The 12,136-nt window shown below is 36.8% G+C and overlaps 1 protein-coding gene across 1 annotated transcript; it reads right to left on the reverse strand.

Moving 5' to 3' along the window:
- Positions 1-807: 807 nt before the first annotated feature.
- LOC122659635 (probable xyloglucan glycosyltransferase 5) lies at positions 808-4,499 on the reverse strand. Its single transcript, XM_043854730.1, has 5 exons — positions 3,245-4,499; positions 2,734-3,042; positions 2,361-2,651; positions 2,166-2,279; positions 808-2,062 (listed from the first exon to the last, which is right to left on the reverse strand). Exons 1-5 carry the CDS (start codon positions 3,968-3,970, stop codon positions 1,412-1,414), a joined length of 2,091 nt encoding a protein of 696 aa, XP_043710665.1. The 5' UTR covers positions 3,971-4,499; the 3' UTR covers positions 808-1,411.
- Positions 4,500-12,136: the final 7,637 nt, after the last annotated feature.

Raw genomic sequence — 12,136 nt, forward strand, 5'->3', positions numbered from 1 at the left:
ATTGCAAGTGAATCATATCTGTGTAAGGGAGGAAGGTTTGGATTACACAAGTCAAGGATTTAAACGGATAGTAGAAAATCCAAATTCGATTTGCATTCGTATCCGTTTAAGGATATTTGTATTTGATCATGAAATATCCGGATCCTATCACATCCGATTCATATCCAATCCGTTTACATCTCTAGTGATTCATCTCTAGTGATTGGTTCATGCTGCTAGCCTACTGAAAACTAATGAGTGGACACACTGGTATGCTAGAGAGGATGCAGATCCGGATACGGATCGGGTCGGGCACCGCAAGCCGGACCCAAAACTGAACCATTTTATAGATGACATACCAAAAGTTATGGGGACCATGTCACATTAAGTGTGTTAGGACTACCAGTCAGCCAAGCAACTGTGCTGATGAAGCTGTCCAAATAAGAACAGGGCAAACACATGTTGTACCTGAATCCAAAAATGCAGAAAGATACCAAGGATAGAGGGACCCACAATGCATTAGAGAGAGCATGAGCTATTTTGGCCCACCATCATGAAACCAACCACAATTGAAGGGAAGTTATGTTGTTGGGTATTTACTATAAACCTCAGTTTCTCACTCTTTCTTTTCTGAATCTCTCTCAATCTTATCCTCTTTCACTACCTGCCGACACTTTTATTTACCAAACCAAACACATATACCAAGAGAAGCTAAAAGGAACATAAAAACAAAGAAACCAAAGCAAGAAAGCAACAGAGGAAGAAAGAAAGTATGCCCATGAGATTCCTTTTTTTTTTTTTTTTAACTTTAACTGAACTAATGTTGAATATACAAATAGTTATTGTTGTTATACATCTCTGAGAGTAAAATTTTGGAATTGAGAACCAAACAACTAAGTAACCCTCCTCAACAAGTTTTTGGACTTATTAAATACAAGATGGGCTGAATCTTAAAATACAAAACCACACCCAAGCATATGAATAGATAGAAAAAGACTTTGCATCTACCTATAGTAACAACAACTTCAAGAGTTGAAGATGAAGAATCAAAGAAGTGGAAGAAGAAGAATGTCCTATGTGACAATTGCCACCCAAAAAAAAAAATGTAAAGTGAGGGAGAAAAAAAAGGAAAAGTAATAAATGGAGAAAGAGAGTAAGAATTTTTATCTGGGCACTTCAAAACAGGATAAGAAAAGGGGGGAAAAAACTTATTATTTGGGTTGGAGAATCCTCCTTAGAATTACCCAATTGCATGCAAGGACAAAGAACAGAACTTCCTCTTGAGCTTGAAACTGATATTAAGGAAATGCTGCCACAATTCACATCAGACAGCCATAAACATATATGGGTATTGCTGTTTTTGATCCTTCTTTTTTCTCCTGCTTAATTTGTTGTTGACTCTTTTTTTTTTTTTTTTATCCTTGCAGCAATATTAACTCATTTGCTCCCCAATTAGATCAAGACCCACAAGGAGGAATGTCACACCTTGGAAGAGTAAGAAGTAGAAATGAATTCCTTGGGCTGATAACAGGCTCCTGACTGATGCTGTGAGTAAGAGGAAAGCAAGAGCTAGCTCTTTCTTGTAGATTTTGTTGACCTTCTTAGCTGGAGGTGGGGGAGGTGATGCTTGCTGTTCCTTCAATTTGTTCAATTCAGAGAGCTCACTCTCAGATACTCCTCTGTGGATCTGTGGTTGTTGGTTTATGGTCTTTGATTCACTTTCCGCAATAGCCAGGAGATCCGATTCCGAGGACCTACCCGCCTTCTTGGTGACAACCCACTCATATGAACTCCCTAACTGGAATAATCCTGATACCATGGCATTGAATTTGGTAACTGACATGGTGTTCTCAAACAAGAGATAGGGTACGATAAATGGGAAAGATTTTGGGGCTGGAAGGATGTTAAGGAATGACATGAAGACAGGAATATAACAGATGACCCAAAGGGGAAGCTCAGCTTCTGGAACAAACATTGTTAGAGGAAGAATAATGCAGAACAATGTGAATGAATAGAATGGGAGGATCAGCTTCCTCAAGAGAAAGAATAGTAGTACTAAGTTTGATTTCTTCCAGAATGATATCTGCAATAGAATGATATCAAGTGTGGTGTGTGAATCAGAAACACTGCTGCAATTTACTAATAATAATAGATATTAATGCAGAGGGAAAGAGAAAAAAATTTACCTTGGAAGTTAGAATAGCTGGAAGACACAATCGGAAAAGTTGCATTGGACCAGAGTGCCACCTGTGTTGTTGTTTCCTGTAAGCTTCATAAGACTCTGGAACTTCACAGAGAACCTGTAATGAAATTGGTAAATCATACAGGGAACAATCACCAAATGTATTCAATTCAACAATGAAAACAAAAAAAAAAATTACCTTGACATCATTAAGAAAGATAAACTTCCAACCATGGAGATGAGCACGAACAGCTATATCCATATCCTCTACAGTTGTCCTTTCTAGCCAGCCCCCAGAATCCTCTAGGGCTTTGATTCTCCATACCCCAGCAGTCCCATTAAAACCAAAGAAATTTAGGAAAACCCCATTAACCTGCTGCTCTACTTCAAAGTGGAAACAAAGATTAATGTTTTGGAGGCGAGTCAATAGGTTCTCATCTTTGTTCACAAAGGACCAACGAGCTTGAACCAATCCCAATTCAGGATTGCCCTGCAACACCAAATTACAAGCAATAAACAACAAGTATTCTCATCTTTGTCACTTAAATAAAGCTCTTTCGAGCTTATTTTACCTTAAAATGTGGAACAGTGAGCTTAAGGAAATCTGGGTTTGGTTGAAAATCTGCATCAAAGATTGCAACGAACTCGTAATCCTTCACATAATCACAACCCATTGCAGAATTGAGATTCCCAGCTTTGTAACCAGTTCTAACCAAACGATGGCGATAAATAATGTTTACACCACGTTGACTCCATTTCGAGACTTCCCCTCTGATTAAGGACATGATACTCTCATCATCAGAATCATCAAGAACTTGAATCAATAAACGATCTTTTGGCCAATCAAGCTGGCAGATGGCGGAGATAGATTGATCATATACCTGAAAGAGTTGGGTTAATATGAAATTGTTATCAAATATCAACAGTAGATAGAAGAAATTTGTCTCTACATGTACTGTTATACCTAACTGTTGCATGATTTCAGGCTAAAAATATTCTAACAGATCTGCAAGGAATTAAATAGAGTTTGAAGAACCATCGACAAAAAGCAAAGAACAAGGTTGGTTTCAGTCAGTATCTTACCTCTCTCTCATTACACATGGGAATCTGAACAAGAACCATAGGGTATTCATACCCAGAACTCTCGACATCCTCAGACTTGAAAGTATCCTCTTCAATTCTGGGCTTAATTTTCTTATACTTGATCCAGAACATTCCAACACTCAATATTAATCGGTCCAAAGACTGGATTATGAAGAGAGCAACACAGAAATTGGAGAGAGATTGAATTGGAGGAGCAATGTAGTCTGCTCTGAATTCCAACCAGGCAACATAGACCATGTGGAACCATCCCTGGATCTCATCAGTCTTGGGGATATGCAAATTGGAGTTCTGGAAATAATGCCAGCCCTTGAAGTGTGCGATTACCTCGAAAGTCAGAACTGCTAAAGAAACCAATAAGAAGCCTCTGATGAATCTGAACAGCATTCTGCCCCTAATAATCTTGTCGCCACTCTCCATGGCTACTCCCTGACCTAAGAAGAGTCTTTTTTTAATGGCACCAAGCAAAGCCCAAAGCAGGTTTGCTAGCCAGGTGAGACATCCAACTGCTCTATGAGCCCTGAGGAGCAAAACCCAAGTGAACTGCTTTGCATTTTTCCCTCTGTCCTTGTCCACTGGCTGAAATGGGACATCAGGACCATCAATCTCCACAACAGAGTAGTTTGGGTTCTCCATGGTCACAACCACTGGAGTTCCTTTTCTTGTTTCCTTAGCCCACCAAGCAGAAAAATCCAATCTTGGAGCCATTTCCTCCCTCTGATGGATTGGAAACTCAAGAGGACGAAACAGACTCCCAAACCAAGAAGCAGAACCCTATAACCTCTAAAAACCCAACAAATCTTCAAAACCCAAAAGGGTTAGATCTCAAAGACAAGAAAACCATGACAACCCATTTTGAGGTTTCAATACTGAAAACCAGATCCCAGAGTCAGAAACCTCAAAAACCCTTCTCAACTCTCTTGCATTCCAGTACCAATGCAGCAAGGAAAGGACAAAGAAGAGTTGAAGGGTTTTTTTTTTTTTTTTTTCTTAGGCTCAACAAGCTACTCAAGCAGAGGAATACACCATAATGGAGGAAGGTATCTGCAGTTGTAAAGCTCTAAACCATGTGGCTTTTATTCAATAAATCCTAGCAAAACACAATCCTCCTTTTAACTTTATAGTTTCTACCAGGGAATCGATTAGATTCGAATAATTCTTCTCCTAAGTAAATCAAGCAAGACCGTAAAGAAAAAAAAGAAAAAAGTATTAAAGAACATCAACTAAACCAACTAACCAGACCAGGTAAGTTAGAGTAAAAGATAATACTGAAACTGATAAACTCACCCCCATTTAGGGTTTTGAATGTGGAAGAGAATTATATGTAGCAGAAGATGATGAGAAATAAATTAGAAAAATTGAGTGGACAGTAATAAAATATCAGACAATGCAGATTGCAGATCCCCAACTGGCCTCGATTGTCCCCAAATCTAAGCTCTTATAGTGAATTATCCAGTCCATTTTAGCTCACCATTTCAGCCAATTTCCTTTAATATGTCCTAAACTTCCTTAAAACCAGCTAATCTTACACTGTAATATATTATACTCTTACCAATAAAATTTAGAAAGAAAGGAAAAGTTGAATATAAGGAGAAATTTCTTTTGTTTTTTAGCTACATTTTTTTTTGTTTGATAACTTGTTTTTTAGCTCCTCAAAATGTAATTTTTGTTATTAAAAAAAGAATGTTCTCTTACTTTTTTTAACTTAAACAATGTAAATTGTAAAATTAAAAATTTTAAAAGCAAATAAAAAGAATATTTATATATATATATCAACAACAGAAAAAGAGTTGCAACCCTGTCCAACATCTGCATAGCATTCACATAAACACTCGCACATGATGGATGTACTCATGCAAGCTAGCAATAGAGATAATGCTAGAATATTCTCATGGGTGGTAACTATTTCCACACCCTTTCTTCCCCTTATATTTCAAAGTAAAAAATTACTTTCTAGTAAAACTAGACAACAAATTTTATTTTTTTTTTTTAAATTCCTTAATTTTTTATCATACACGGTTGTGTAAACCGTGTATGTGTATGTGAGAGGGTGGGAATTTCAAAGCATTAATTAATGGGTGGGGATTTATGACTTTTCCAACTCTTTATGAGAGACCCTCTCACATTACACGGCTTACACAGTGTGTATGAAAACTTTTCCCATTTTTGTAAAATAAATTAAGATTTTTTTTTAACTTTTTTGACTGATCTAGGCCGATACAAAGACCGATTCCTAAAATTGATATTTTTCGTTTTTTGGCACCAACCAAGGATTTAGGAATCCATAAAAAAGACGTACCCAGTTCAAGATTCTCCTATTACTACGAGTCTGGTGAGGGTCATAATGTACATAGTTTTACCTCTACTTTCATAGAAAGGCTATTTCAAGAGTCAAACCCATGACCACTTGGTCACAATGGATCAAGTTTATTGTTGCACCAAGGCCTGCCCTTGATTTAGGAATAGATATTAGGTGCATTATCGATCTTAGCAAATATCGATCCACATCGGCCCATATTGGTCTAGATCAGACGAATCTATCCTTGGTTTTTCTTCAAAAATCAGATTTTTGTAACATTTTCACTTTGGTCCATACCGATCCATTGGTATTGGATCAATATCAGCCTTCACCAATGTCGATAGGAATCAGTCTCAAACCATAGCACGAAATGGAGATCAGGGTTTTACTTATCGGTATCGGTCTTTGTTGATACCATTCCAGATCGGCCTGGACCGATCAAGTTTACCCCTGTTTTCTAAAAAAATATTATTTTTTTTTACATTTTCACCTCCACCAATACAGGATCAGCCAATAATCGGTATCAGTCTCCATCGATACCAATACGAATCGACCGGATCAGCTGATCTGATATCGATTCCTCAAAGCATGGTGGAAATGACCATGTACCCCTCCTGTATGATACTCCATCCAGCACTCCCATTGGTGCTGCCCGCTATCTTACTGCACACAGGCGGTGTGCCTATCCGTCTTCCTAAAATTATATATGATTATTCCTTTAAATTAACTTTATACAAATGTATTCTTTGTTAATCTTCTTGGGTAATTGTTCCTTAATTAACTGGGTAGTGAGGTTGCGTATTGAATTATTAGTTGTAAATTACTCAGTGTTTCAGTCGTACTAATAGTTTTCAATTAACCCTTTTAGTTATAATAAAATTAAAATTAAAACTGATGTATTAATATGTGGTGATGATGTAAGCGCTTGGGTCTGAGCCACTCTTTGGTATCTTTTGAAGTTTAAAGAGCCAAGAAGACTCTTCTTCTTGGTTCCCTTTCCGCCATTGACGACAATAAAGTGAGGAAAGCAATTCCTCGGCAATTCATCGTTTGTTATATAAACATCAAAGGAGATGTTAGTGGTGTTGAGCATTAAGACTCAATAAAAAATCTTTTACTATTTTATTGCTCCAAACAAAGGCCCTAATCATATCGATAAATGATTCATGGTTAATGGTTATTTTGAAAATGAATAATGATTTCCGGCTTTTCACTTCTGTTTGCGTCTGAAAAAAATAAAATACTTGGTTAGGTTTTGAGAAATGCACCAATTTTTTTTGATAAAATGCATCAGATTAATGTTGTTTAGGTTGACATTATTTGATCTAATTAGAAAATTCAAATTGAATATAACAGTATATGTATCCTTATTCTATAAGCTTTCGAACGGATACAGATAGCTAGTTTTCAAAAATCGAATTTTCAAATACAAATTCCCTTCAAATAAGAATAAGAATCGAATACAGATTTTAGATTATCTGTTTATATTACTAGTGGAAACTGGAGAGTGGAATGTGAGTTTGAAGAAAATAGCGTTGTAGTCTCATTATCTGAGTTGAATGACAGAGAACTAGAGAAGACGAGAAGGTGAAAGGCTGAATCCACTACCCCATTAGGGTTGATGTTGAAGTGTTGTATCTCAAATTACATAGATATCGTCATGAATCTTTTTTCAATTAATAATTTGTAATATATTGTGAATGGATAAGGGCATTTTAGTCATATAAAAGCTTATAATCACCATTTTTTAGTCAACTACTGAGATAGATTGGGAGTGAATCATGTTTGTCGGGGGAGGAAGGTCTAGGTTATACAATTCAAGGATGTAAACGGATAATCGAAAATCTGAATTCGATTCACATCTGTATCCATTTAGGGATACCCGTATTCGGTCATGAAATATCCGGATCCGATCACATCCAATTCGTATCTGATCAATATTTGATATGTATACTTCTCTAGTTCAAACAAGAGTTAGTAAGTGTAGACACAAGGTTGAATAGGTTCTAGTCTAACTATTATTATGAACCACATCATTGTAGGGTCGATAATATGGTACACAATATCAAATTTAGAAGAACCCAACCAACAAAGTTCTTGATCGATTATCATACATATTACTGTCAGTGTGGCGTTCCTAGAACGTCAAGGCTCTATATCCCTACATGATACATGCTGGTTAAGATAATAGGACATACAAGGTTCCCTTAGCAAGGTGCACCTATATACCTCTCACCACACCTTCGCATAAAATGATGAAACGATACACATATGTATCATTTTTTATATACCCACAGGTACGAGTTTAATGAGTTGTGGTTTTGTGGGTACCACAACCTCTGGGGAATCGGTGTTTGGCGATCCACCCTTGTGGGGTGGCGGTCTAAAGCGTTGTTACTTATCGGAGTCCCTTGACGACGAGGAGGTTTGGGATCATGCTATATGTACATACAAAATAAATGGAGTCACTACCTAAGATTCGATCCCAAGTGTCCAGTAGAGGGGGGGAATTTTCCTAGACTAGGTGTTACATCTTTAGAGTTAAATAAACAAAATCATTGTCTGGGCATGTAGCTCCTGCACCGGCATAGGGCCAATGAGAGCACAAATAAGAGAATCAGTTGGAATGAGATTTTTGACTTTGTTGAGGATTGAACTATAGAAACAAGCAATCCTACGTCTCAGCGTAGGAACCACGCTACTAGTTAGCATTTTTTTTTTTTTTCAAACAAATTATAGCATTTAGATGGCTTTCAAAAAAACCTTTTTAGAAAAATCGTGCTTAACTCGTTTGTCAAGTGCTCACTTGTTGAACGCTTGATCACAGAGTCAAGTCCTGAAAATAGCGATAAGACTGTGTTTTCTTTTAACATACAATATCAATTCAACTCTCATGATTAGTTGAGTGCATGGGGTGGGAGCACACCTATCCCTCTTCTAAATCGCCGATTTTTTACCGATTTGATCAGGCACAATATCACCGACAGTTCAAACCTGGCCGACAGCATGAACACCATTCCCAATCCACCCCACATAGAATGTGTCTATTCTGCCATGCACATGCTCATGCTGACGTGGAAATTTGATAGACAAAAAATTAAAAATATCCATCCTACAAAACAAAAAAAAACAAACCCATCCTCATCGTTCATGACCCCCCACAGGCACGTGCATCCATCCTCACCGTTCAGTCAACCCAAAATGCAGACATTAGGGACCGGCCCCACTTAGACACCCTGTTATCTTTTGGAACTACTGAACATGGGATGTCTCCCTTTTGATACCGATCTAACGGTTGAAGGTGGATATTCACGTGAAATAAACCACTTCATTGAATGGTCAACATACTACACATGTTAATTGGTATGATGCCAGGCATATCCAAGCTCCCGCCAAGTTTAGGGGTGGACCACCAAATTTAGCCCACCCACCCCCCCCCCCTCTCTCTCTTTCAAAATTGAAGTGTTGGTATCGGATCAAATCGGTATCGGTTGAGGCCGATATTAGTACTTGGATGATCCTGGATTGGGTACCAGTATCTAACCAATGGTAAAATCATTAAAAAACAATTTTTTAACGAAAAGGGATAAAATTGATTGATCTAGATCAATATCGATCGATCCAAATAACTATCAGTTATACTAATACTGATACAGATACCGATATCTCAATCCTCTTTCTCTCTCTCTCTCCAAACAAGTCAGTGGACTGCCAACTGTTTGATGTGTGAACATAGTTGCTTAACCGTTAAATCCGGGAAAGGAAGATCAAGGGGAAGGTCAACCTTAGTGAATTTATTCCAATTTTAACTGAAAAAAAATTATAATAATTGAGAATAATTTATAAAATTGAAGAGGTTAGTTCTCCAACACCGACACCCACACCAGAAGATCACGGCATGCATGAGACACACAGAAAAAGTTTTTAAGAAATGAGAGGGTTGGTGTGTTAAGACTTGTGATTGGAGATAGAAACTTCCAATCACTTACTCATTAAATGCCACGTGGGGTTTTGATTTCATATTTATTAAAATATATATATATATACATATACAATAGGGAAATTTAAAATAATTAAGGGACCCTTCTATGCTTTTACTTTGGGTAAGAGGACCCCTCCTCTATGCTTTGCAGCTATGAAATCAATTTCCTTACTAGGGAAAAAAAAACCCCCCTAAAAATATGGATATTCGATTTACGATCAGTCAGGTATCGGCCTTGATCGATATCAATATGATTCGATCGATCCAATACTGATACCTCAATCCATGGTTAAAAGTTAGAACTAGAATTTAAACTAAGGAGGTGTGTTTGGCTGGATTATTGTGGATCAATTCTAGAATTATACCCAAAAATTCTCAGAATTCAGAAATTTTGTTCGGAGGCTAATTTTTGAAATTCTAGAGATTGGATTAGTTAATAGAATTCAAGGATTGAAATCCAATCCAAACAGGTGAATTTTAAGTGGTTGAATCACAAAAATCAAAATATATTGGTCAAGTCAACTTTCTATCCTCTAAGCCACTTACGCAACTTAACCCAGCTTGAAGGCCAAGTTTTGCTTAGCTGTGGATTTTGGATTTCAATAGAAGGGCCCCGCAAGCCATGATTCGCGTTAAAAAGAATTCTTCTGGTGCAGGATTTCAAAATTTTCACAAAAATATGACTCAGAATTCTATGTGAGGGAGCATAGCCCTGTGCACCGTGGGGCCAATGAGAGCATGCATATTGGTATCATGGGGTGGGATTTCTGGATCTGATTCCTGTGCATGAGTGGAGAGCCCAATGAGACATCTGACGGCTGGGCTATGCCACACACATCTCAAAACATGCCCAGTCAGCCGTTGGGATGTGTGGAGCATAGCCCTGCGGTCGGATAGAATTTTTATCACCTACGGTTCCCTTGCCCGGTACGGTTCCATAGTGCCTCTAATAAAAGGAGGGTGGATTCCACCCAAGCAGTGTGTTCTGTCAAGGGTGGAATGGTCATTTCAGCCCCCCTATGAGAGGAACCGTACAACCGTACCGGTCAACGAACCTCAAGGGATAAAGGTCCCAGTCAGATACCTCATTGGGTTCTCTATTCAGTGGAGAGGAGCCCAATCCGGGATTTATGCTTTCAAGAGGGTGTATCATTTCACCCCCTCCCTCTATGTCTGAGCATGGACGGTACTTTTCTCTGAAAAATAATTAAGGATAAAGGTTAGGCACGCTAGCATTGTCTGCCTCTCTCCTCAACCCCCCGTGGAAATGTCCCCTAAATCCCTCCCTTCCCAACCCCCACCCCCTTGGTTAAGCTACTAGCTCCACAAATGTTAACGGTGTGCCCAATCTCCGCCCAATAATTAAATATGTATTTTTAAATGAATCAACTCAAATGACCCAATTGTTGAACCATTAGAATTGGACCAAGCCACCAAAATATATGGTATGAGGTATGGCTGTTAAACAGTTTACTTTCGGTGTAAATGGTTCGGTGCGGTTTGGTTCAATAAAGTTTTTTTAGATATTAAAACTGAACCGTTTAATAAAACCGAACCATTTAATAAACGGTTTCACATGTTGAAACCGAAAACCATTTATATATAGGGTTTAAATGGTTTTTTGACACTTTTTATTCAAACAACTACTTTACATTACATGTCTTTTAATTTTTATTGAAATTATTGTATGAATTAATTTTTATATATTTTCTTTAAATAATTATTTATTTGTACCATTACATATTTATTAATTATTTATTATTATCATTACATATTATTAATATTTGTTTCGATTTGATTTTGACACCCTTAATTAGTACAACGTAGAAACATGATCACTTCTAGCTTATAGAACTGGAAATACTAAATAAACATTGGATCCTACTTCTTCATTAATTCCATTTCTTAAACTTCTCTCTCTTATGTCTTTCTAGTTGAAATAAGAGCTTATTTTAAAGTTTCTTTCTTTCTAAAGTCCTTCTAGTTGAAACTATAGCTTAGTTTAAAGGATCTTTAATTGGTATATGATGACATTTCATGTACCTATCCTTCATTAGCTTTCATTATTTCTGTAAACCACTTAACTAATAACAATTTTTATATGGTTGACAACCTCACTAATAAGATTTAGTTTTTTCTTGCCCTCTTCATTTTGAATTTTTTTAAAAAAAAAAAAAATTAGATATGGATTCAATAGTCAAAACCACCGTTTAAAGACACGTTCATGATCCTTGTTCCATGGATCTTAATTTCTACTATGTATTTTCTGTAAACCACTTAATTAATAATAATTTTTAAATGTTTGACAATCTCACTAATAAGATTGTATTTCTTTTTGCCATTTCATCTATGATCCTTGTTTTATGGATTAAAAAAAAAATAATAATAATAATAATTATTATTATTATTATTATATTTTGATTGGATCATAGGTATTTTTAATTGATACTTTTATTTTTATTATACAAAGTTGGAGATGAAGTGTTGATCTGTGAACACATGAATTCATCATGGTTGAGGTGTAGCATAGGACATTTATTTTGGCTAAAGATCAGCTAAATGATATATTAAAAACAAAAATGAATGATGTGTG

The sequence above is a fragment of the Telopea speciosissima genome, chromosome 4 (assembly GCF_018873765.1).
Source record: "Telopea speciosissima isolate NSW1024214 ecotype Mountain lineage chromosome 4, Tspe_v1, whole genome shotgun sequence".
NCBI lineage: Eukaryota > Viridiplantae > Streptophyta > Magnoliopsida > Proteales > Proteaceae > Telopea > Telopea speciosissima.

Bases quoted from the DNA above. Each gene is read 5' to 3' on its own strand.
- LOC122659635 (XM_043854730.1), bottom strand. From the start codon at position 3,970: ATGGCTCCAAGATTGGATTTTTCTGCTTGGTGGGCTAAGGAAACAAGA. The intron at 2,652-2,733 runs GTAAAATAAGCT...TTGGTGTTGCAG, and splicing joins TCACTGTTCCACATTTTAAG to GGCAATCCTGAATTGGGATT. The intron at 2,063-2,165 runs GTAAATTTTTTT...ATTCTATTGCAG, and splicing joins CAGCTATTCTAACTTCCAAG to ATATCATTCTGGAAGAAATC.